General features: G+C 38.9%; 1 protein-coding gene across 5 annotated transcripts in view; it reads right to left on the bottom strand.

The window, feature by feature from the left end:
- Positions 1-4,236: 4,236 nt before the first annotated feature.
- LOC149315043 (D-glutamate cyclase, mitochondrial-like) overlaps positions 4,237-25,061 on the bottom strand; it is a 52,945-nt gene continuing 32,120 nt past the window's right edge. For all 5 annotated transcript variants that reach the window (XM_089522392.1, XM_089522391.1, XM_089522396.1 and 2 more), the window contains 9 exons: positions 24,302-24,452; positions 23,176-23,298; positions 18,963-19,166; positions 16,223-16,483; positions 15,573-15,672; positions 14,730-14,878; positions 12,627-12,746; positions 9,038-9,189; positions 4,237-5,508 (listed from right to left, as the gene is read on the bottom strand). In XM_089522392.1, the coding sequence (XP_089378518.1) occupies positions 5,365-5,508; positions 9,038-9,189; positions 12,627-12,746; positions 14,730-14,878; positions 15,573-15,672; positions 16,223-16,483; positions 18,963-19,166; positions 23,176-23,298; positions 24,302-24,452 (1,404 nt within the window). In that variant the 3' untranslated portion in view covers positions 4,237-5,364. The remainder of the gene's footprint in view (positions 5,509-9,037; positions 9,190-12,626; positions 12,747-14,729; positions 14,879-15,572; positions 15,673-16,222; positions 16,484-18,962; positions 19,167-23,175; positions 23,299-24,301; positions 24,453-25,061) is intronic.

Here is a 25,061-nt window from a genome sequence, read left to right as displayed (position 1 = left end):
ATTTGAACAGATTTATGTGTTTTATTTGTAGCATTGCAGTAAAGGGTTTTGAAAGTCTATTAGAATAATTTAACCCCTTCCTTACTCTTTGCAGGATCATTTCATTCAGTCACATATTACATGTGGTGAATAGTATACAACATATAAGGAGTTTAACTGGTCATTAAAACAAAGAGGTAACAGGTGACCAAATTACTCTGAACAATAGAGCTGCCCATGCATAAAAATAAGTAGTTTCTGTAATACGTTAGAACAAATTGCCAAAATGAAATATATCCTACTTTAGAAGAGGATGTAATTAGGCTAGAATACGTTGCCAAAACTATCCTAACTCTAGGAGCAGATTAGTTTTGTTTGGTTTAACACTAAGTTTATTTAGAAGTTTTATACTGCAGTTTTACTTTGGAAAAAGTACCAAAGAGATGCATTTATCTCTCAATTATAATCTTGTTTTATTTGGTTTCTTTGCCATTCTTTTTTTCCATTCTATTCTGTCCTTACTGCTTCTCTGATCATGGGGTCAACATTCTCCAGAGCTGAGTAAGGTTGGATATAGCACATGTTTAGCCTCAGTTGTTCAAATAAAAATGTCCCAAAGAATATAATGCACACACATGGATTTAAGATGATTGAAACCATTTGCTGCTTTGATCCCTGGTTTAGACAATGATGGTGATATTTAAAGCAAGAGGATACAGATGCTGTTGTTTCTTACACAGCTGTTGTCCAACAGTACCAAGTCTTATTACCTGAAGTGGATTCTTTTAAGGAAAGTACTATTATATTTCAAAACTTAAAAATCATAATAGCTCTGAGGAGGATTCTTTATTGAAAATGTATAATCGTTACAATGGCCAGGATCCTATTAAGGATTTATGCCTGCAGGAATTAGAACTGGACATTTCCATAATGTCCATATCCAGTAAAAGGCTGCTGTTGCTACTTAGGGGTGCCAGCATGACTGAAATGCATTGGGATTTAATAGAATCATAGAGTTGGAAGAGACCGCAAGGGCCATCCAGTCCAACCCCCTGCCATGCAGGGAATCTAAATCAAAGCATCCCCAACAGATGGCCATCTAGCCTCTGTTTAAAGACCTCTAAGTAAGGAGACTCCACTACACTCCGAAGGAGTTTGTTCCACTGTCGAACAGCCCTTACTGTCAGGAAGTTCTTCCTAATGTTGAGGTAGAATCTCTTTTCCTGGAGCTTGCATCCATTGCTCCGAGTCCTAGTCTCTGGAGCAGCAGAAAACAAGCTTGCTCCCTCCTCAATATGACATCCCTTCAAGTATTTAAACAGGGCTATGCACAACAGAACCAATGCGCATCAGGTATCTTCTCAGATCAGAGGCACCGACTTGTTCATCTGATTTGTGGACTACGATGAATAGAATGTCTTGATTCCTTTCAACTATCTGCATTAATACACCAAGATATTTGAATGTGGAACTAGGGATTCAGTCAATCTTGGATTGACTGGATGGGATATACATTTTATCAACTTCAGAACCATAGTTTAGGTGTACTACTAGACACAGCCCTAAACCAGGATAGCTAGGGTTTAACAGTGACCAGGAGTGCATTGTCAAAATAAGATCTGGCTAGAGTGAGACAGGCTTCTGTTACATTCTGTCTAGATTACTATATTCAAAGATATAGCCATGTTAGTCTGAAAAATCAGTAAGCAAAAGGATCTTGTAGCACCTCTGAGGCTACCTGAAAAAAAGAAGTTGGTAGGATGAGCTTTAGTACACTTGAGCCTACCTCCTGCATGCATCTGAGGAAGTAAGCTCAAGTCAACAAAAGCTCATGCTACCAGCTTATTTCAGTTATTCTCAAAGGTACAAGATCCCTTTGCATATGTCTAGATTACTGTAATGCATTCTGCCTGGGACTGCCTTTGAAATATTTTCAGAAAATATGCTGGACAAATTAAAGAGGATATGTGACTTTCTTGTTTTACTGCTTGCCTTGTTTTCCCTAACTCATTGGGATGGTCAATTAGTAGGTTGCGGCTGCAAGCGAAACAAGGATGGGGGCTTGGGGTGTTTCCTAGAAGCCTGCAGAATTCTCTTGGATGGTGTGGGAAGGCCAGCCTGGTTAGTTGGCAGCAAGCATAGTTCTGGACCAAGTGAAGGCTTCACTCAGGTCTCTTCCTGGTTCATACAAGCAGTTTTCCTGCCATGCCAGTCACCTTCAGTCAACTGTCTTCCCCTCACTGGAGGCATATTTGACAAAATCGCAGGATTTGACTTTGTAACCTCTTGCCAAGAAAACCAGGCCAGATCCATTTTGATGTCCCTCTGTCAGTCTTTTTATGATCTTTTTTGAGGCTTTTGTTTTTTTAAATTGACTTTCTGAATGTAGCGAGATCTTGTAGCACTTTTGAGACTAACTGAAAGAAAGAGGTTGGAAGCGTGAGCTTTCAGACTTCAGTCTATTTCTCAGATGCTTTCTGAAGTAATCTTGTGTCCATTGTCTGTGAGCAATCAAACACATTTTTAGTAGTATCTTGGGAAGTATTAAAGAGATTTTAAGAAACAGCTAGAATGTTGTTGTGGCAAAGTCTATTTTTTATATTTTAATGCATTTCACTTCATTTGCTTTTATGTTTAAATTATAATTTTGTATTTTTTCATGTACTTAATAGTTGTTCACCATCTTGAGCATTATTTGTACTGGAAAGTCTGACTATGAAGTTAATAAATAAAATCTGTGAGCATAAATAACAATGATAATGATGCCTGTATATTTGATTTGTCATAGAAAGCCAAAGATATTGTGTAGCATGCAGGCTTCTTCCTCCAAATGACAGCCTCTACCTAATACTACTACTACTACTACTACTACTACTAATAGGATTTATTTATATGCCGCCCAATCACTGGGAATCTGGGTGGCTTACAACAGAGAGGATAATAGACGGTTCCCTGCCCTCAGGCTTACACTCTAAAAAGACACAACACAAAAGGAGAAGAGAATGGTGGGGCGGGGGGAGGATCAGGTCCAACAGTTCTTCTCTCCCTCTGAGGCCTGGACCAAGGCAGATGGACTGGAGGGAGGGCTCTTCTTCTTCAGGCTAGCCCTGGTTGAGCTGGGCCTGCCTGGTCAACTCCCTCGCAGGCCGGAAGATGACAGTTATGGAGGGAGGAGTCTACACTGAGGTACAAGAATATGCTAAAAATTAATTTTAGAAAACTGCAAGACTCCTTTAGTACACCAAAATGACATATCTGACACTCCCAAAAAGTGCCTTATCATTTATAATTTCCCTCCCTCATAGCAGTGTATGGCGTGATGCTGTGACTCCACAAAACTGTACTCAACTTCATTACATAACTAATAATTTTCCATTTGTTGATCTGAGATGTATATTCTCTTTAATCCCAATGTTCTCTTATTCATAGGATCACTATAAATCAAAGGCAACTTGACAGCACGTAACAAAAATCTTCTTCAGCAATTACATCATAAAGCCATCTTACCCTTTCATAATTATACTAATTCACTTTAATGATCGTTGCACCAAAAATCTTACCTTGTACTACATGCAGTCTCTCCAAGAGGAATTTCTAAGGTGTTAGAAAGCAAGGTAGTAAATGACATAGCCTTCTTCTGGTAACGGGCTGTGCTGTGGCTGGCAGTGGCAGGAGAGGGCTGGATGTTTCCTCACCCACCTCTTCCCTATTGGGAGAAAGCTGGACTCATCATACTCACCGCCTCAGAAATTCCTCTGCAGAATGGCTTAAAATGGTATGTTTGGGTGATAGCACTGGGAGAGGTAGCTATGTCTCCTGATGGAGGATCTCCGCCAGTGTCTTCAAGAAACTGGAGCATAAAGATCTCAAATGCACATAGGGTTATACTGGGTGCTTCACTAAAGGGCTAAAGAACTGGTGTGTTTCTACAACAGAGACTGGAAACAGAATACTGGGAAACCATTGGGATTCAGGTTAATATGCTGGTGCTTATACTTTTCCTTTCTACACAATTTCCATAGAAAATCACAACCATTCTGAATGGTGATTTCAGCATCATATTTATTACTTAGGACAAAGACTACAAAAAAGATTGTTGACACAACAGCACTGAAATATCACTTACTATAATTCTGATTTCTTCTAAATGGCAAATCACATTCATTTTTAAAAGTATTTTTGATTGTTTAGGAACTTCAGGTCATTCAAGAATAGAAGAAAACAAATGAAATTGGGTCCATACAAATAGCTGTTTGGGTCATTTCTCCTGGCCAAAAAAACCCACAGGGGCCAGAGGGTCAGAGCGCATGGGAAGTAGTGCTTGAGATTGTAGGTGGAAATCAGCAATCTTCTATAAACAGAACAGCTCTTCCATTTATTAAAGGGGCAAGTCTGAAAGGTGGATATTAAAGGAAAGGTCCTCCAAACAGTGCCATCATCCATGCATAATCTAGCATAATTATGAATGAGTGTAGATAAGGTGCTAGCATTACCATGAATAAAAGGCTGAAAGATTTTGTTTCAGTTTTCCATTCACCACAGTTTAATGTTCTTACTGTTAAGTGGTTAAATTTAAATAGGATTTATTGAAAGAAACTAGCTTCACAAACCATACTTTGAAGCTGATTTTGTTTGGTAAATTATAGTTATGACTAATCATAGTTCTCATGATCTCGACATAACTTTAAATTGCATTTTTAAAATGGAAGTAAAAGGTTATAATTTCTTTTTTAAGCCACCTTGGAGGAAGAAAGGAAGAAGAGACTGTGCAAGTCCAAGGACAGTGGGGCCTTTTCCAGGCTCTCTGAGCAGGACTGGCCCAAGAGATTTTGCAGTCTGAGGAAAAAAGCAAGATAGTACTCCCTTCAGTCATTCTACATACTGACGCCAAGTAGACTGGCAGTTGTTCAACTTTATTGATGCTACACAATCTTTCATGTAATGCTAAAGCACAGTTTAACATTATGTCCAAATGAGATCAATGTGTTTATTTTATTAGACTGAATTATGGAGAAAAAGAGACAGTTGAACTTTTGTAAGAACAGAATGAGCAGCTACAGCCTGAATTCTCATTTTAACAAGGAATCTGGCAGATGAGGGCCCAGATGGATCATGTCTAAATTAGAGAAACCATATTTTGATAAATTTTGTTGTTGAATGTGATAAAGGCAGATGTCTCTACAAATATATTTTATTAAGTTAATTCAAGAAGGCATAATTCTGAAAATCTATTATGCACCAGTTACATTGATTCAGTAATTCAGTAACACCTCAGAAGTGATGATATACTTGCTAATGAGGGAATGATAGCATTTTTCTGTCTAGTAGAGAAGTAGACAAACATGTCTAAAAATGACCAACCTATCATTCTTTGTTAAGGAGGGGTTATGTCAGTGTTTCCTTCAACAGCTTCTCAAGTATAAGTGAGTGGACATCATAGAAAGGCAGACCATCCACTTCCATTTCCAGACTGGCAGTCTTTCCACTACGCACTTCATTCTGCTGTAATATGTTGAGCAACTTTTCTTCCTAGGCATTAAAACAGACAATTGTCACACAGTAAGCAGATCTCTTTCAACACTATTTGGGCAATCTGGGTGCCCTCCTTTATATTATGTGATATCATCAATTTCCACTGACAGCAATGAAAAGTAGTGTACACAACAGAATAAAGGATAGATAAATGGATTTTCTTCTAGTTCTGTATAAGTTTTAAACCACTTTCTCAAATTCCCCTTTGTTAAAAACATGCCTACAGAATTAATTATATTTCATACAGTAATATACTGTAATTTCAGGAGCCAAAATATTATCCAGCAAACCATAAGTTAATAGAGTATAATGGTGATATGGGCCAGGAATAGTGTCACAAAACAAATGGCAATAGGTTAATGTTGCAAAGACCAGTAATCCACAAAGAGTATTAACTGGAGCCACTGAGAAACTTAGTGGAAACCCAAAGAACTATTTTTTGGTTGTAAGAATCCCATTAGGCAGAATCACCTATTCCAAGTCTGATTTTCATGAATCAACTCGTTTCACTCATACATCCTTCAGAGCAATTCTGAACGACAAATAATTAATCCAGAGTAGTCTTGAAAACAAATTACAGGTATATAGATATATGTAATTATGAGCAGTATTAGGATTTAGAGCTGTGAAGATCAACTGCAGCTAATTTAACAGGCTAGATAATTTAACTATAATGCATTTGGAATAAACATGACACAGATGATATCACAATTAGACGACTGTAATGCACTCTACAAAGGGCTGCCCTTGAAAAGTGTTCAGAAGCTGCAGCTACTGCCAAATACAACAGCCAGACTGGTGTCAGGTATGCATTTTAGAGTGAAATACAACACTGGTCTAGCAATTTGGCTCTGTTACCAAGTTTGGTTTTAATGGGTATATGTGGTATGTGCTATGACCCCTGACTGACCTCATAGAGGACCCGCCATTAACCCAAAGGTGAAGAGACCACGTAGGCAGCTCACCTTGCAAAGGCAGAGCCCCTAGGAAAAGATGGAATTGGAAATTTTCCATAGAAAGTTTGGGAGTCGCCAAACCAGAATCGCCACTGCTTGCCCAAGTAAGACAATAGACTTGGCTTCACACCTGATGAGCCAGTGATCAGCTTAACGACTCAGTGATCAAGTCAGATGCCCCTCCGAATTGTGTCCAGACCTAAATGCATTGGGCAACACATTACTTGCTCTTGGCTTAACAAAGCCCAAGCAATCAACACCTTTGTCTAGCAAGTCCCAAAGCCTCCGGATACGTTTCACCCTATAAGAACCCTGGGTTTTCGGACCCTCCTTGTGCTATCACCAGGTTGCAAACTGGTCCATGCCAGCTTGAACTCTGCTCTTAGCTCCCGTGGCCCTCTTCCCCCGTTCTCTGCGGCCGTGATTCACTGTCCATCCAAGTTTCATCAGACTTCCTGGAGAAGACTTCTAAGGTAGTATTCCCTAGTGGTGCCTCTCTTTCTCAAACCTATCTCCCCAACTCACCCCTCCCCTGCTGTAGCATTGAATGTGTGTGTGTGTGTGTTCCCCTTTTGCTGTGTGGCTTTCCCTGTGCTATAATAAATGTTACCCTTTTTAATTGGATCTAGTTGGTATCAGTGTCTCTTTCTCTTGGGGCTTGCTGGCGACCTCTGGTATACACTGTTGGGACCCGAATCTGGCACGTGGTGTTGTTAGGGCCACCTCTCGGCTATATTTGAGCTAATTAAAATTCCCCTAATTAGATCCTTCCTAACAGCTCCAATTTGCTTCCAAGCTCAATTTAAGTTACCAATGTTGACCTGTTATTGTTAACTGCCCTGGAGTGAATCCCAACTCAAAGCCACCCTTTGGTGGAGACATTTCCAAGGCCTCAATCCACTGCTCTGTTTAAATCCTGCAGATTCAGGCCCATGACTTCCTTGATTAAGTCTATCCATCTGTCGTGTGGTCTGCCTCTCTTTCTACTACCTTTCCTAGCATTATTGTCTTTTCTAATGAGTTATGCCTTCTCATGATGCAGCCATAGTGCGACAGACTCAGTTTCATCATCTTGGCTTCCAAATCAGGCTTGATCTGTTCTAGGACCCATTTGTTTTTTGTTTTTGTTTTTTTGCAGTCCAGGGTATTCTCAGCACTCTTCTCCAGTACATTTCAAATAGGCTTATTTTCTTCCTGTCTGCTTTCTTCATTGTCCAGCTCTCACTTCTGTACATGGTGATGGAGAATACAATGGCTTGGACAATTCTAAATTTAGTGCTCAGTTGAATATCTTCAAACTTTAGGATCTTGTCTAATTCTCTGATAGCTGTCCTTCCTATTCCTAGACTGCAGTCTCTTTTCTGATAAATATTTCATGCAAGGTACAGGAAATATTTGACTGTTTCAATTTTCTCACTATTTAATGTTGAATTTAGGTAGATTCTCTGTGGTCATTATTTTTTTTGGAGGGGGGGGGGTTATGTTCAGTGGCTTTGACTTACAAACCCTTAAGTGACTTGGAGCCAAGATATTGGAAATTCTACCTCCTCAAACAAGCCGGTCAGAAATTTGAGATCTTCATTGGAGGCTCTTTTCCACATCCTAACATGCTGTGAAGTCTAGTGGGAACACATTAACAGAGCTTTCTCTGTAGCAGTACCTTTACTGTGGAACTGCCAGCCAGAGGAAGTTAGGCTGGTCCCATCTCTTTTAAGCTTCTGGAAGGCAGTCAAAAAAGTGTTCTTCCGCATGACATTCAGTATTTGAAATTGATGTTTTAACTATTTTAAAATTGGATTTTAGGTTCTTTTTAGACTGCTTTTAGGAGATTTTAAAGAGTTTTTAAAGAGTATTTTAAAGTATCTCAAAAATGTTTTCATTTTTGTATTGTTTTAACTGGTTTTTATTTGTTCATCACCACAGGAACCCTTGTAGTTTGGGATGTGATACAGAAATACTATAAATGAATGAATGAATGAATGAATGAATGAATGAATGAATGTTGGCATAAACAGTGAGGAGGATAAGCTAACTTTCCATGCATTTGAAAATAATCTTTAGAATTTCACAGAACTGTTGTTCCCTTTTCAAATGTCTGTTTCTGACAGACGGGGTAGTGTTTTCAGTTCAAGAAAAATAGTTCAGTATTCTTAAAATTCACAACAATAGCCATCTTTTCACAAAAGTTCTCTAAAGCTCTTCATATTTACTGCGAGATCTTTCTATTGAAACGTCAAAGTATCTTTCTACTATCTATTAACTGTAACCGGGAAATGTAAGTGGTATCTTGGGAATCAGTTTGTGTGAGACTGCTTTCAGCACGATTTCTTCTGAAATTAATATTAAACTAGAAGAGCTTTCAAAATGATGTTGTTTACAGGGTTTTCAGTGTCAAATGTTCAGAAGATACCCACCACTACAAAGGCTTCTTCTCAAAGGTCATTGATTTCATAGCAATGTGGTAAAAATCAAGATCTCCAAGTATGGATTACCCTAGAAAACAGTGATCTACATGAAAAAAAATTCAGTACCCCCTGCCAATTTTTCTGAATACTCATCCAAGAAAATACCTTAGCCACAGAGGGTAGTGCTGATGCCCATCCCATTTTCTTGGATAACTTGGGAAACTTGACAGCTTTCCTCAGGTAACGATCATGTACTTCACATGTATTAAGAATATACAGCCCACAAGCAATAGCATAGCCTCCCCAATTAGAAACTCCTGGAAAAGAAAAGTGCAATAGATGATTACATTTTACTGCAGGGAAATGGGGACATGGTACATTGGAGCTTATCATGAAGGTCCTTTCTTGGATGATAGGAGCTAACCATTCATTGATACTTCCTTCGATGCTGACAGAGAAACTGAAGTCCACGGACCACTTGTAGCTCTAATCTTTTATTTGTGGCTCTGCAAACTCCTCAAGAACACCCCACCTGTCAATTTATTTGTCCAGAAACACTCCTAAATTACCCCAATCTGCCTGAAATTGTGCTGTACTTTTCTCACTCCTACAATCCCAGAAAACAGGGTCAAAAACATTACAAAATGTAACCAGAAAAGATGCAATGTTGCTTCCAATTATGGAAAACATGGGTGCAATTTACTGCCATGCACAGTTGCTTACCCTGATACAGTAGATCTTTTGGACTACATCTCCTAACAGGCCAAACCATCAGGGCCAATGGTCAGAAATGGTGTAAATTGTAAACTAAAACACCAAGATGGTGTTTAGGAGAATATCTGAATGTATGCATTGGCTACTTCTCCCTTTATAGAGCCACTTCTATGCTGCAAAATTCTTAAAAACAAGCTTCATTTATATACCGCTTCATACTGCCTAAGCAGTGTCTAAGTGGTTTACAACTGTAAGCTAATTTGTCCCCAACAATCTGGGTAGTCATATTAGCGACCTCGGAAGGATGCAAGCCTGAGTCAAGCTTGAGCCCTTTTGCTGGTCTTGAACTCGCAACTTTGTGGTTTTGAGTGAGTGGATGCAGTACAGGCATTTAACCACTGCGCCACCACACAATCATCACACAATCACATACTTGTAATAATAGCACTTATTTTTTATACGTCTACATTCATAGTACACAGTTTCATGGTACAAGGAACAGTATTTGCCAAACTGATTCTTGTAATACATTTTGCGTTAGGAGACATAGCTATGGAGATGTAGCTACAACCTGTCTCAATGCTACTTACCTTCAAAGCCTTGCAGGACCCCGGCAACCCACAACAGCAATTTCCAAGGTGCTGGAGAGCAGGGCAGTGTATAACGATGTGTTCAGCCCTCTCCTGTTGTGGGGTACAGTAAGACTGCTGCAGAGATCCTTATAGGATTATGTTGGGGTACTGTTGTGGCTATCTGTCTCAGTGTGTCCCCCCAACTGAGAAAGGGCTGGTTATGCCATTACACAAAGTCCTGCTCTCTAGCACCTCGGAAATTGCTGTGCTGGGGGGCTGCAAGTAAGTGTAAATGTGAATTGGAATAATTATGATGTTGTAAGTAAGGCCTGCAACAATTCTACTGAACAGGGTGCTAGCTATAGATTACAACCATACAAGACATATTTGTATTATTACATTTCAGAAATCCGAGCAGGCAAGTAACTCAAAAGTGAGACTGATATTCAAATCCATTTCACAGGTCTTCCCTGATACTTAATATCAAACTGCCCCAAACTGCAAAAAATGGATGGAAAGTTTACTCCTTTATATGTATTTAAAACATCAAGTAAAGAAAGACAACATCTGAAATAAAACACAAAGTAAAATAGCCCTGCTGATTAGAATTCATAGTTTATGGACTTAAATTAAAGTCATTAAAGTGCCAACCCCATAATATGTAGCTGAGAGTAAGTCACATTGGATGCAGCAGAATTTATTTCAAAGTACATTTCTGTAAGACTGTACTGTAATTCCCTCTTCCAGTTAATCATAATATTGTGCTAACTTGAAAAAAAGCAAAAGTCGTTTCACTGATGGAACCACTTACAGCAGTGGAGCCAGGAGCTGAATGATTTTATTTCCCTCACAGCCCTTCAATATCTACCCTGAGGGTTTGGGAGGCTTTGTGGAACAGATTGGAGAGACAGAAGGGGATGCAGGGAGATGAAAGAAAGGGAAATCCCCATTGCATGAGCCCACATATGCTTGAACAATGCTGGAAGTTGCCCAAATTAGTAAGAACAGAAGAGATTCCCGCTCTTAGTCTCACACTGGCTCCAGTTACCTATCCTATGCTCTCTGTAGTTACCAGTCATCGGTTTAAATCAACAAGGTGGAGCTTTTAAATCGTAATTAGACCTGGGGAAAAATTGCTTTGGTGATACTTATTGCATGCCACTGCCTCCAACTCGTAGCTGCTGTTTCTCTAACGTGTAGCTGCTGAGTCCCTTTTCATTGATGGGGGAAATCTATCAATGAGCTTGCAATTGTGCAAGTCCCCAATGTTGCAGCCAAGGCAGTTGTGATACTGGCGGTCAGGTAGTGTTATAGTCTCCTCTTCTCCCTCTGTCCCCCTCCTCTCTCCCTACTCCCTAGCAGGCTGATTGTCTGTATTTCCCCTGCCCCTATTATTTGGGTTTGTTTAAAAAAAAACAACTTCAGTCACAGTAACAAGAACTTTGAGTTTCAGAGCATGAAAAAGTTAAAATAAAAATAAAATAAAATAACCAAAAGACCTGCTGGGTAGGGCATAGGGCAGGAAAGTGCAGTTACTTAAAAGGGACTCCGGAAAAGAGTGCAATGGCACTAGCAACCCATCACATGTGTGATAATAGCTGCTCTGAAACCATTAGGTTTCCTTTAAAAAAAAGATATAATAATAATAATAATAATAATAATAATAATAATAATTTTATTTATACCCCGCCTTTCCATAGGTATGATCAAGGCGGCTTACAAAGAATTAAAACAGTAAAATACAAAGTTAAAAACATTACAGTATAAGATTAAAAGCATCACTACATGGGAATAAACAATACAAATTACATATATCAGGGGCAAGAGATGGAAAAGTCAAATTACAATATGTTTGCTATGAGAAAGGGCTCATGTGATAATCTGCCTAGTGGCCTGCCTTCCAATCTTGGCAGCTTTGAAGCCCTGAGAGGGGCTGCTTCTGCTATCCATGATAAAGATGAATAAAGTGCACCCTCCTTATGCTTCCCCTTGAAGAACAGCCCAGACCCATCATCATCATCATCATCAGAATTACTACCCCTTAAAAGCTGCCAGAGACTTTGGAAAGTAAACAAGGGCTACAGCAAAATTCTCTGAGCCCTCTCAAAATTAAACATATGCACACATATGCCAGATTTACACATACATTTATCATTAACAGTTTTCTGGCTATAGTCTTTTCTGAGGACTGCAGAAACTAAAACAGAACAGAAAGAAGTAGTTACCCCAAAAGTAACAGGGGTATCCAGTTTTATTACAGAAGAATGGTTATGACATGAGCAGGAAAGAAACTGCCTACCATGAACTGTAACTTCTTGGCTCAAGGAAAGCATGGCTATATTAAAATTGGAAGTAATTAAGAACAAAAAAATGATTATGCACATTGTATCACAATGTTCAACAGGGAAATTAATGTCCAAGGGAAGTATTCAATATTCATACAGAGTTTTGGTCTGTTCTTGACTTACCTGCACCAACTGTAAAATCTGCTTCTACATCACAAGCAATAACATCTCCATTTGTGATGTATTTCTTTACAGCTTCTTTTACTTTTCCCATTCCTAATTCATTTCCTCCATCCCCAATTCCTAAATTAAAAAAGGTAAAGTCCAGGGAAATATCACATTAGTTTACACATCTGGAGTATTAATGAAACATAGGCCAATGTTGTTTTAACAACTGGGTATTTCAGTTCATAAACCAATAAAGCCAGAGAACTTTGTCTGAAAAAGTCACCTTTTGCTATACAGTCGGCCCTTCTTATACACGGATTTTTTATACACGGATTCAAGCATACACGGTTTGAAAATGTTCCAAAAAAGTATAAATTTACCTTGATGTTCCATTTTTATAAGGGACACCATTTTGCTATGTCATTATACTTAATGGGACTTGAGCATACACGGATTTTGTTATACACGGGGGATCTTGGAACCAAACCCCAGCGTATAACAAGGATCCACTGTATAACCTATTATATGTTTCTGTGTTAGCAAAAGAAATGGTCTGTTACTTTACAATTGACTGGAAAGGGAAAGGGCGTAGGTGTTCCCTTTTTCTTTGTAGTGAAGCCACATCTACTTTTAACACACAAATGTCTGTTAGATATTTCTTCAGTTCTGAACCGTTTTTCTAAGTGATGAGCTCCTTAAATACACATCAAATACAGGAAGTGCAAGCTTTCTCAGAACAGAAACTGAGGGTGTTTCCTGATTTGTTCATATTATGCAACTGAGGACAGTGTTCTCTCACTGATTCTGGACATACAAATTCAGACAACAGAATGATAGAACTGGAAGGGGTCCCATAGGCCATCAAGTCAAAACTACTATCCTGCTCAATGCATGTATTCCATCAGAGCATCCCTGGAAGATAGCTGCCTCTTTTTAAAGATGTTCAGAGATGGAGGCCTGAATACAGTACTGGTCTAGGTAACTGGTTTCATTGCTGAACCGCTCTTACCATCAAGAAATTCCTTCTAATGCTCAATTAAATCTGTCCTCCTGTATCTTAAAACAATACTGTACATCTGGTTGTACCTGGTGTGAACCGCATGCCGCAGCCCCGATCCAGCATTTTTCCAATCCAAAAAGAAGCGGCAAAATGCCGTTCCTTTTTAGGGCAAAAAAAAAGCTGCCCTTTCTGCTGCAGCGGCATCTCTTCTGCGCTCCTGAGGTGCGCATCGTCTGAATGCCACGCTGCTAGAGTTCCGCAACACTGCCCACCGTCTGGTTGGGCGAGCAGAGGGGCACTGGCTTGGGGGAGATGTTGGGGTGTGAAACATCTAAATGCCATGCCCCCACACCACCTGCAAGCTGGCACTTACTGCCAGTCTGTTTTGGCCCTTACTGGTTAACAAAGTATATTTGTAATTCTGGAGCTCTTCAAAAGAAGAAACTGGAGTTTATTATTAAATGCTTATTAAATTAATGGTGCACATTTTCAAAATTGGACAGAAGCAGAGCTTAATGTCAAAGTTAAATTTAGTATCCCTCCTGAGAAGATAAATTGCTAGAAAACAGTCAAACTGTCCCAGCATATACTCTAAATTCTATTTCTGCTCCTACTACACATATCTTTTTTATCACCTAGCCTAGCTGCTTACCATTATAGTCACATTCATGACACAAATAGGAGTGATGTGGGCATTCCATTCCATCACTGCCTAATTTAGCTTTACTAAATCTGTTATTAAAGGACAGTTTAACACTCCTCTGCTAAAGAGCTCTCCTTTTAGACGTGTTAGCACAGTTTTTACGATGTCACAGTTTATATATTCTCTATTTCTTTCTGAAACACAGATGTGTTAAAGTGATTTCTTTTCTAGAGATGCACACCAAGATATTAATAGTCAAATAAAGATTCAGTAGTTAATGCAGGTATACCTCAGCTAACAAAGTAGCTTTGCTGTCTGCTGTAGTGGTGCTCTTGGGCTTTTCTTCTTTAAAAGAAACTCTGGTAGCAGATGCAGAAATAACCATGGCAGTTAGCATGGAAAACAGTGCTATACTGTAATTTTGTAGTTTGAATGGGCCGTAGGTCACTGTAGAAAAAAACAGCATCACACTTACCTGTTGTAGTAATTCCTGGGATATTTTTTGCCACTAGAAAGAGTTCATCAATGGGATCCACTAAATGTTTAATATTAATTTTTCTTGCATTATAATAATTGCCATCAGCAGCCACTCCAGCACGCTCTATTGCTATTAGGTGGTTATATCTAGTTAAAGAAAACAAAAAAGAGTAGTGGCTTCAGAATTCAGATCTGGTGCTGTTACCAGAATTAATTCACCCAATGGCAGCTGATGATTCCAAAGTCAGTGAGGCAGTGAATCTACTCCAGGTTTTAATTTAAAGGAATTATCCAAGGTATATGATCCCATCCCTAAAATAGATAACATCTGTAAAGTCTGAGATAAAACCTACATCAGACTCACCAACTCACTGACACTGGAACCACAGTTTCCACTGATTTCATTAGAGACAAATTGGGCAGGGGGAGCCACTGTATATACTTCTTATGCATCATATCATGCACTGTGATAAGGATGGTCTTCCTTTGACAAATTCTTACTGATGGTGTAATCTTAACTCAAAAGATATGCTGTCTGTAGGATTAGGCACAACCTTCTTCTGTTGGTTAATCACAAAGATCCAGCAATAGATACTCTCTCAGCAAAAGGGTTCTACTGGCTAAGATCTGCTGATCAAAGAGCTGGAAAGGGAGTAGAGAAGTGACAAAGAAAAGTGGAGTTAAATGAAAGAGCCAAACTTTCTCACCATTTCCAGCAACTGTAAACATGAGGTTGGGCCTTGTGGTCACATCTATTCCAATTATTATTTGTAGTCCACCAACAGGATTCCAGCCTAAATCTTCCTCAGTTTGGTATTCTCTTGCTTTTTTGGCTACATACCTGGGCTTTTCTGTATTTCCATCTTCACAAAGAAACTGTAAAGCTGAATCTGCAGAATTACTATGATAGCTAATCACAGGCACTGCTGTCTCCAGTATCCCTAGAGTACATGGAAAGAGAATACTGTATATTCAAGAATTTTGAATAGAGATAGTCGTTAGTTCTTTGCAGCAAAACAACAACTAATCTTACAGCACCTTAATGCACCTGATCAAGTGGATTTCAATCCTCCTGTCAACAGACAGATTCCTCTGCTGTTAGTTCATTTCTCTTTCACAACTGAAAATTTTTGTAGCCCAGGGCTGGATGGGGACTGGGAATAAGGGCTGGCTAATGGCATTCCTGCTGTAAAATGGGAATTAAACTTCAAGGGTCTTAGGGAGGGTTTGTTTTGTTTAGATTGACTCATGAATAGACCTGAGAATTCTAAAGCGGGCCAGTTTATGTCTAACCTTCTGAGTTCTAAAACTCGCTCAGAGCTTTTCTTGAACTTCTGGAAGCTGAGATTAATCTAGACCAGCTCTGGTTAAATGAAGAGGTTGAGAAAGTGGAATTTTTTTAAATTTAAAAAAAAAATGCCAGTGACTTTCTTATCTTGGTTGAAAACTAAGCAACACTTAAGTTACTAAAAACAGAAGGTCATGTCATACCTTGTTCAACAGCCTCCTTGATTATCTTTTTATTCAAATTGAGAGCTCTTTGATCAGTCACTATAGCTACATTTTTCCCCAGGGTCTTCAACATGGATGCCATTGCAATGGCTCCAGGAGGCCCATCATTCTCTTCAGGAGGATCGTACTTGAAGTGGGTAGGAAATCCAGTTGTAATCAACACTGACTGGGCATGGGACATAGACAAACATGCTTTCAGAAGTTCATCCTGAGAACGCAAATGTTTCACACCTCTTTCTCCTAAACGGAAAGAGAACAAGTCTTTTAGTCTGCGATTACTGAACATACTGCTTTGAAACCAACATCATTATCTATGATCCATAAGCATATTCATACTAAAAAATGCAAGGTGGCTCACAATACCAGGCAGCATTAAAAAGAAGAAAACCTCAGAGATATTTTGCCAGATATTTCCTTTTGCTCATTGCTCAATTGAATTTATTTTCTTTCCATCAGTTTTCTTTACTGTCCAGCTCTCACATCTGTACATGGTGATGGGGAATATGATGGCTTGGATGATCCTCACATTAGTGTTCAGAGTTATACCATTACACTTTAGGATCTTGTCCAATTCTTTCATAACTGCCCTTCCCATTCCTAGTCTTATTCTAATTTCTTGGCTGCAGTATCTGTTCCAAGGTATGGAAATTCTTTCATTATTTCAATTTTCTCATTATCTAGGATGAATTGCTATAGGTCTACTGTGGTCACTATTTTTGTTTTCTTAGGCGGGGTACAAACCGCCGCTTTGCGGCGGTCTGCCGCCGCCGCCGGTAGATCCGCAGGGGAGCTGGAGCCTCCAGACGGTGCGGCTCCCGCGCGGAGCGAAAAAGAAGCTCCAAAATGGAGCTTCTTCTTGTGTCGCGTTTGCGACGTAGCGAGGCGCCAGGGGCGCACTCGCTACGTCACAACCCCCGCGACACGTACGGACGCTCAGCGTCCGATACATAAAGATGGCGGCGCCCATGTGGAAGGGGCACCGCCATCTTGTACGTATAGAATACGTACTAGGGTTAGGGGGGTGCGGAAGCACCACCCCTTCCTAACCCTAGTACGTATTCTATACGTACTAAATGGCGGTATGTATCCCGCCACAATGTTCAGCATTAAGCCTACCTTAGCACTTTCCTCCCTGACCTTCAATAATTATTCCAGGATCTTTGTTGGTTTCTGCTAGTAATATTGTATTGTCTGCTTATTTTAGATTGTTAATATTCCTTCCTCCAGTCTTCACTCCTGCTACTTCTCAGCTTAAACTTGTTCTGTGTACAATAGTTTCTGCATACAGGTTGAATAAAAAGGGTGATAGGTTGCAGCTGTGCCTGACCCATTTGCCAACTGGCAACCGTTCTGTCTTTCCGCATTTGTTTTTGACGGCAGCCTTGTCCTGAGTACAGGTTACACATCAGGACAATCAAATCTAGTGGTACTTCCATTTCTTTCAGAGCATTCCATAGCTTTTCATGATCTATGCAGTTAAAGGCTTTGCTGTAATCAATAAATCATGTACAGATTTTCTTTTGGAATCCCCTGATATATTCCATTACCATCGCATATTTGCAATGTGACCCCAAGTGTTTCTTCCTTTCTGAAATCCAGTGTTCATCTCTGGGATTTCTTGCTCCATATCCTTTTGCTGATGTTACCAAGCAAACAACTTAGTGGCTTTGCCACCTGTTTATACTAAACAACAGGAATTCCTTGTTCTTAGAGGAGGTTTAGGGAAAGCAGAACAACAAGAGGTACAGATTATGTGTTAGCAATCAAATTAGGGTTCTGGTCAATTTAACTCATTCATTTCTATTTATTTATTTATTTATTTGGTAACAAACATTCCAAGAGATGGGAACTAAATATTTCTGGATGTTTCAGCACTTGTAAGCACCACTTTGGAAATGGGGCATGCATATTGATACATCTAGACTGACTGAAAAGTCCCAGATTTTGCTCCTGTTCCATTCAATTTTATACTGGGTCAAAACTCCTGGAGAACAGAAGTCCCAGCAGACTGGAGGAAGGCAAATATTGTCCCTGTCTTTTTAAAAAAAATGGGGGGAGGGGCTAACCAATTGCCATCTAGTCAACCTGATATCAATGCCAGGAAGGATTCTAGAACAGATAATTAAACAATCTGTAAGCACTTAGAAAGGAATGCCATGATTACTAAGTCAGCATGGGTTTCTGAAGGTAAGTGCTGGTCAACACTGAAACATGATGTCTTGGAGTGTAGTGGAGTCTCACTTGTTGGAGGTTTTTAAACAAGAGGCTGGATGGCTATCTGTCAGGAGTGCTTTGACTGGTGTGGTAGGGTATTGGACTGGATGGTTCTTGCAGTCCCTTTCAACTCTATGACTATGATTCCAAATAAATTGACTGGGGAGTTGGTACAAAAAGACTCTGATATAACTGGGACCTGACAGAAAATATTCAGAGATAAGCAAAATGTGCACAGATCGCCAGAATAAAATTGGAAGAAATGGAAACAAAATCTGGGACTTTCGCATCTTTTAAATCAGTCTGGATGCATTCACTGACAGGATTACAGAGCAAGTCTAGTGTCTGATTCTTCCTTCTCTTTGAAGGAAGTTCAGCGTTTACAAAAAGAAATTGAGACTTGCAACAGAAGTGTTTATTTTCTTTTTGCAGGAAGTTCAAGCTTTACAAAAAGTGAATTTGAGACTTGCAACAAGAGTGTTTTATTTTCTTTCTTTACTTTTACCTGGGTCAACTCCTATCGTGTCTTCTAGACATCTGATTTTTTGTACAGCTGCTGTTGATACGATGCTATAATACAGAGGATTCCAACCAATACAGTAAACATCAGGGAGTTCTCGGCCAGGTGCTGCATCATCATTATCATCATCATCTTTCAAGTCAGTGATAAACATGCAACCAGGAGAATGGGTAAATGCCAGTGGAGATTCTAAAAGAGATATATTCTCAATAAGAAACACAGAGGAGGAAAAAAGTAGCCATCTCTATTGGTTAAACCAGGGATGCTTAAGAAGCCTAATAACATTTCATTGATGTTACATAACTGAAGGGACTTGGAAATTAAAAACCAGGCCTGGTGAATTAAGGATCCACCTTTGTCTTTTTACAGAAATAAATGCAATTCTGTCTCCATGATAGTCCAGAATCTGAAAAATATGGGAGCACTACATCCTGTGTACCTATATCCTAATATAGTTTGCTCAGCTTGCCAAGTCACTATTGCAAAGCACATGTACTGGGAAATTTTTATGAAGCTAATGAACAAGACAGATGTCAAAACTAGGCATCAGTTCGTCAGATATATCATTCCTTAAGGAAATCAAAATATGCTATGTAACTATCACATTGTCAGTTTGTTCTTTTCAGAGGGGTTTCCCTACCACCTCAATACACAAATAACAGAGATGCAAGCACTTTTTGGGTTACCACATGCAAAACTACTTTTGTTCCCCCTTCACTTCCTTTGTGCACTTTGACTATACCTGGGGAAGACAACTGTATTTCTCACTATAGAGGAACAACTATAGACACATTTCAGAGGCAGACTTAGCAGCTACAGAATACACCAGGAAGAAAGAATGTGAAAAATATAAAGAAAACCCTACCATGTCAATTCTCCTCACTGCTGCAATATAAGTAGCTTGGATACCCTAGTTGTAATTAGTGCTATACTGCCTTTCCTTTGCAACTTGTCTATTGCTTCTGAACATCAGAACTGATTAGGAAAGAATATAAACACAATGTGATTTTTTCAAAAATTAGAGGCCAATTATCATGGTACTTAAAAGAGTTTATTATTTAGAAGATATTCCCTTAAATGGGACTGCCATTAATGGCATTAGTGAACAATAATTTGATGCCCTTTAAAATTTCATAAAAGTATCTATTATAATAGAGAAGCAAATTGGCTTCTGTGGTTTCTGTTTCACTACTCTCTATATTAAAGTTGTGTTTTATTCAAACCACAAATACTTATTTCTTGTATTCACTGAACTATGAAAATTACAGTGTGAATCGCTCCTCTACAGCATCCAGAGAATTACGCTAAGCAGACGTCAGTAAATCTGTTTTCGTAAAATCTGTCTTCAAGTGAACAGGATACAATATGATGCTCTCAACATCAAATAGCCTGATGTTAATAAACTAGTGCAGACGTAACAGTGCAAGCAATGGCTTGCAGTCACAGCTATTACAGCACCCAATCTCAATCCCAGAACAGAAGAGTTGTCCCACTTTCATGGCGGCTTTGTTCCCATAACCACCGCAAATGTGGAGGGCAGACTGTAAAACAAAGACTGATGTAGTAGAACAGGTCAAGTAGACAGTGACCTCTGCTCACTTGCTGCTGTTAAAAGAAGGCATCTCCTGGACCTAAAATGGCCCATGAAGGCCCCCAAATATGGCGAGAATGCCCCTGTACCCATAGAGGGTTTGGAAGCATTTGGGGCAAAAAAATTATATTTTTTCCTTGGAGCAGCAGTTGCAAGTGGGGCATGTTGCCCTTTAAGGTCTCCTAGCCTTCCACAGTTGCCTACCTCTGGGTTAAAAGGTTATCATTTATGTTTTGAAATGCTTTTGGAAACACAATTGTAGCAGGAGTGGATGCACTCCCATGGTGTGCATCCATTAGAATCATCACTTCCATTTCTGGATCAGTTGAAATTTCAGGAGTGTCTTTAAGTATCATTTTATGTACAATACACTGCAACAGTCCATTATATGCATATGTAAACCAGAGCTTGTATTACAGGGACTTTTGGTCAGACCATCTAAGGAATAAATCAGCCTATACTAGACACTACCAGGCATGACTGCCACTAGACATCCATATACTCAGCTGGAAACAGAAATATATTTGTATATGAGGTAGCACCCCCCCAAAAAAACCCCTAAAACATATTCTAATATAGCTTTTGGGAATTAATAATAGAAAAGTATAGCCCAAACTGAAGAATAACTGTGTTGCTATATTGTAGCTAATTATGGAAGGTGCATTTTGAGGTCATTTAGAGTGGTCTGTCACTTTTCTAGGACTTCCATTCCTTTGTAAAGCTCCTCACAGGTTTCAAGTAATCTGGGAATGTACTTGGTCCAGGTAGTATTCCATTTGAGATCCTGACTGAATCTCAGATTGGATTGAAGGGTCCCATTGCAGCCTAACCTTTTTCAGTGATTGACAACTTGTAGAATATTCTTTTCCAATAGATTAAGGTTGTTGTTATTATTATTATTTGTAAAAAGAGTTACAACTGGATCCTAATAGTAACTATCCTTGAAGCCTGCTCTGTTCTTGGAAAATAAATGTTTTTGATCTAACAATTAATTGAAAAGACTGCTTTGATTATTCTAATATTATTAGCTAAGAACAGACTGGCTTTAAAGAAATGTCTACCTTAGCCTGACTGGTTCCATATTCAATTTTCAATTTTTATTAATGCTTAGGCCAAAGGCCATCCGCATGATTAAAATGTAAAAGCGATGACAGAAATTCAGAATTATAAAATGCTCCATCAAATAACTAACATCCAAATTTTATACATTAAACATAATAAAATTCCAGACAATTAAATAAAACAACATTAAAAACAACTTCAAAGTTTAGATAAGATCATCCCCATGACAATCAACTGCAATGTCTGCTATTATCCTTGCCCGAATTTTGATTGCTGCTGAGGCAAACATTGAAACCTTATAAGTTACCTTAGAATCAATATCAGACAGGAGATAAAAAATCTTTTCAGAAGTGGTATTAGACTGTAATTTGGACAGAATAGATCCCATAAATTTAGTTCTTGGATCAATATATAGTGAGCAAAAAAGCAGATAGTGAGGCAAATCCTCGATTTCTGGAGCTCCACAAATACATAAATGGGAATCCTTAGGTGTGTGTGACTATCTGCCATCGATCATGGCTGAAAGCATTGTTTGACAATGAAGAGCTGTAAAAGCCTGCCTAAGCTTTGGGAATGTAAGCTTCCCTAGGTAAACAGCCATCTGATAGTCCAATTTATATAATCTAAACCATTTGGAAAATTTTGAATTGTTAATAGCTAGTCTATCCAGATACACATCATGGTGAAAAATGTATTCACGAAGCTTCTCTCTTGAATTCCAGGTGGAAGGATTTTCAGTTAGAGCAGGATATGATTCAAGCAACCTATGGTATCTTAAACTCCAGACTTTGTAGCTTGGTAAATGTTGGAAACATAACTTAGGAAAAACCTTAACCGGAGAATCTATTACAGATCTACAGTAGTTAAATAATGTAAAATGAATACGAGCTCTGATGGAAGGGAGGCTGACTTCAGCCCGAACCAAAGCTGCAGGCGTGCCAGGTGAAAGTAGGAGCAATTTCTTGAAAAATGTATTCTGGATGGCCTCCAGTTTGACCAGTGGGAATCATCCCATCCCCACACAGCAGCGCCATAAAGGATGTGGGCTATAACTTTACTCTGAAATATTTTTAAAGCTGGTGCGATCAGATGACCCCCTGTCTGGTTGTAGAATCTAAGGAATGCTCCAATAAATGTTTTTGATCTAACAATTAAGTGAAAAGACTGCTTTGATTATTCTAATATTATTAGCTAGGAACAGACTGGCTTTAAAGAAATGTCTACCTTAGCCTGACTGGTTCCATATTGCTAAAATCAATCCTGTAGCGGGAGAAGACCAGGAAATAAATAAATAAAAGCTACCAACCATTTATCGCTTTTACTGACTTTACAGAAGCATTTGATCCTATTTTTCAAAACAACAACAAACAACAAAAAACCTGAAGGCAATTAAATTAATTTAAAACTAATTTTATTGTAAGCTGCCCAGTGAGCTTATATAAATCAAAGGAAAACAAATGTATCAGCACACTGTGAGGTCAAATGTAAATTTTACGGTGTTTCTATAATGAAGTAGCAATTCTAATAAGCTTATTGTATACATACTGCAGTTACGGACAGCTTCTACACCTGTGACTCCACAGGCCCAAAAGACAGGAACATCTCCAGGATGAGCCTGTACTGCATCACCATAGTCTGGACTGGAAAGATCTTTGATCCCTAACAAACCTGTAACTCAAAAATAATAAAATTACACTAATATTGCAGCAGTAGCAATGAAAAAACAATAATATTGGCTTAGTATTGCAAAATAGCAGGTAATAGAGCAGTTCTATACATGCGTATGAAATAAGCCCTACTGCATTTAGAGGGGCTTTTTACCTGGTAATCAGGTATCAGATTTCAGCCCCAAAGCCCTGTTTATACAAATATATACAGTAAACCTTTTCACCATGCTTACATTTTTCATTTCACATTATTTTATTACATATTAGCTAAAATGTACCTGGCACTATCCTGGTATTTATGTATTACACCAAAAACAGTCCACTACATCTTCTGTTTTCTTGCCCCTTCCCTTTTTACCACATGAATCTAAGCAGCAGTACCTTAAGCCATTTCCTCTTTCTGGCTATTTTTCATCTTAAGAATTTTAGCAGCAGTACCTCAAGGAGAAAGAGACTTTTGCTCTTTCTTATGTCTTTTAAAAATGATTTCTACACTTTTAATAATTACTATGACATACAGCAACACCCTCCCCTTTTTTTTTTTTTTTTTGCTTCTATGAAGCACCCAGTTTGGAATGTTGACTTGAAAATGTCCACTGCAACTTGAGCGACAAACAGAGCAGTTAAAACTTTGAATTGTCTGTCACTGTGTTACAATACGTTATGGGAGGCCTCTAGAAAGACCCCTTCTTTGGAATTTAGACTTTTCAGATCAAAACTGGGCACTGCCACTTATATGATAATTTTAAAATATCAGCCAGATTTTGAGGTGCTTGTCACAATTTTCTAATGAATTATGATTGCTCTACTTTTCTCTTTCTGGTGACCCTTTCCCCACTATTGTAATTTTGATTTGTACTCAGCACTGCAACTTGAACAACCAAAAATATTCTGTCAAATTTTGAGGCATCGAGCATGTTGTCCTGATGAATTCTGACTCCTGCAATAAAATATGTCAACATTTTAAAATTATTGATTAATGAAATATAGAAAACTACACTGACCAGGGTTACCAATGTGAACTGGTGCTCCATGTGACTTTTTCATTGGATGGGTGGTTTGCACAACGACTTTCAATTTGTCTTGAGGAATAGGTCTCATGGTTACGACTAGATTGCAGTGAAAGTTTTCAGTATCATAGCAAGGAACAGTAGTCTGGAAGATTTTTCAACATTTATCAAGTCATTAAGACCTATTTAAAAGTATTTTCATTTCGAAATCTTGGATTCATCTGAAAACTGCAGTGGATAATACATTCAATAATAATTGTTGAAAATTGCCCTGAGGATCAGGGTATATCAGGGAAAAGAGCACTAAAGGAATTGCATTTAGTAGGTTTTCCACTTCTGTCCACTGACTAAAGCTAAACAGATGCAAAACATTTGGCATTAGATATATGTGAGTGACTGAGGTACCAAGTATGGGGTGGTTTGAAGTAACAGATTTCTCTGACTCAAAATGGCAAAATTTTCTGCAGAGACAAAACAGTGGCCACAAAATACCTACTGATCTTTTAAGTGCTGTGACAGTGGAATGTTTGACAGAACCCGGAACAATGGATGCAAGCTACAGGAAAAGAGATTCCACCTCAACATTAGGAGGACCTTCCTCACAGTAAGGGCTGTTCAGCAATGGAACGCACTCCCTCGGAGGGTGATAGAATCTCCTTCCTTGGAGGTCTTTAAACAGAGGCTGGATGGCCATCTGTCGGGGATGCTTTGATTTGGATGTCCTGCATGGCAGGGGGTTGGACTGGATGGCCCT

The sequence above is a fragment of the Sceloporus occidentalis genome, unplaced genomic scaffold (genome assembly GCF_023333645.1).
Source record: "Sceloporus occidentalis isolate IW3139 unplaced genomic scaffold, rSceOcc1.0.p SCAF_4, whole genome shotgun sequence".
NCBI lineage: Eukaryota > Metazoa > Chordata > Lepidosauria > Squamata > Phrynosomatidae > Sceloporus > Sceloporus occidentalis.
The sequence above is the reverse complement of the archived record's forward strand: the minus strand, read 5'-3'. Positions and strand labels throughout refer to the sequence as shown.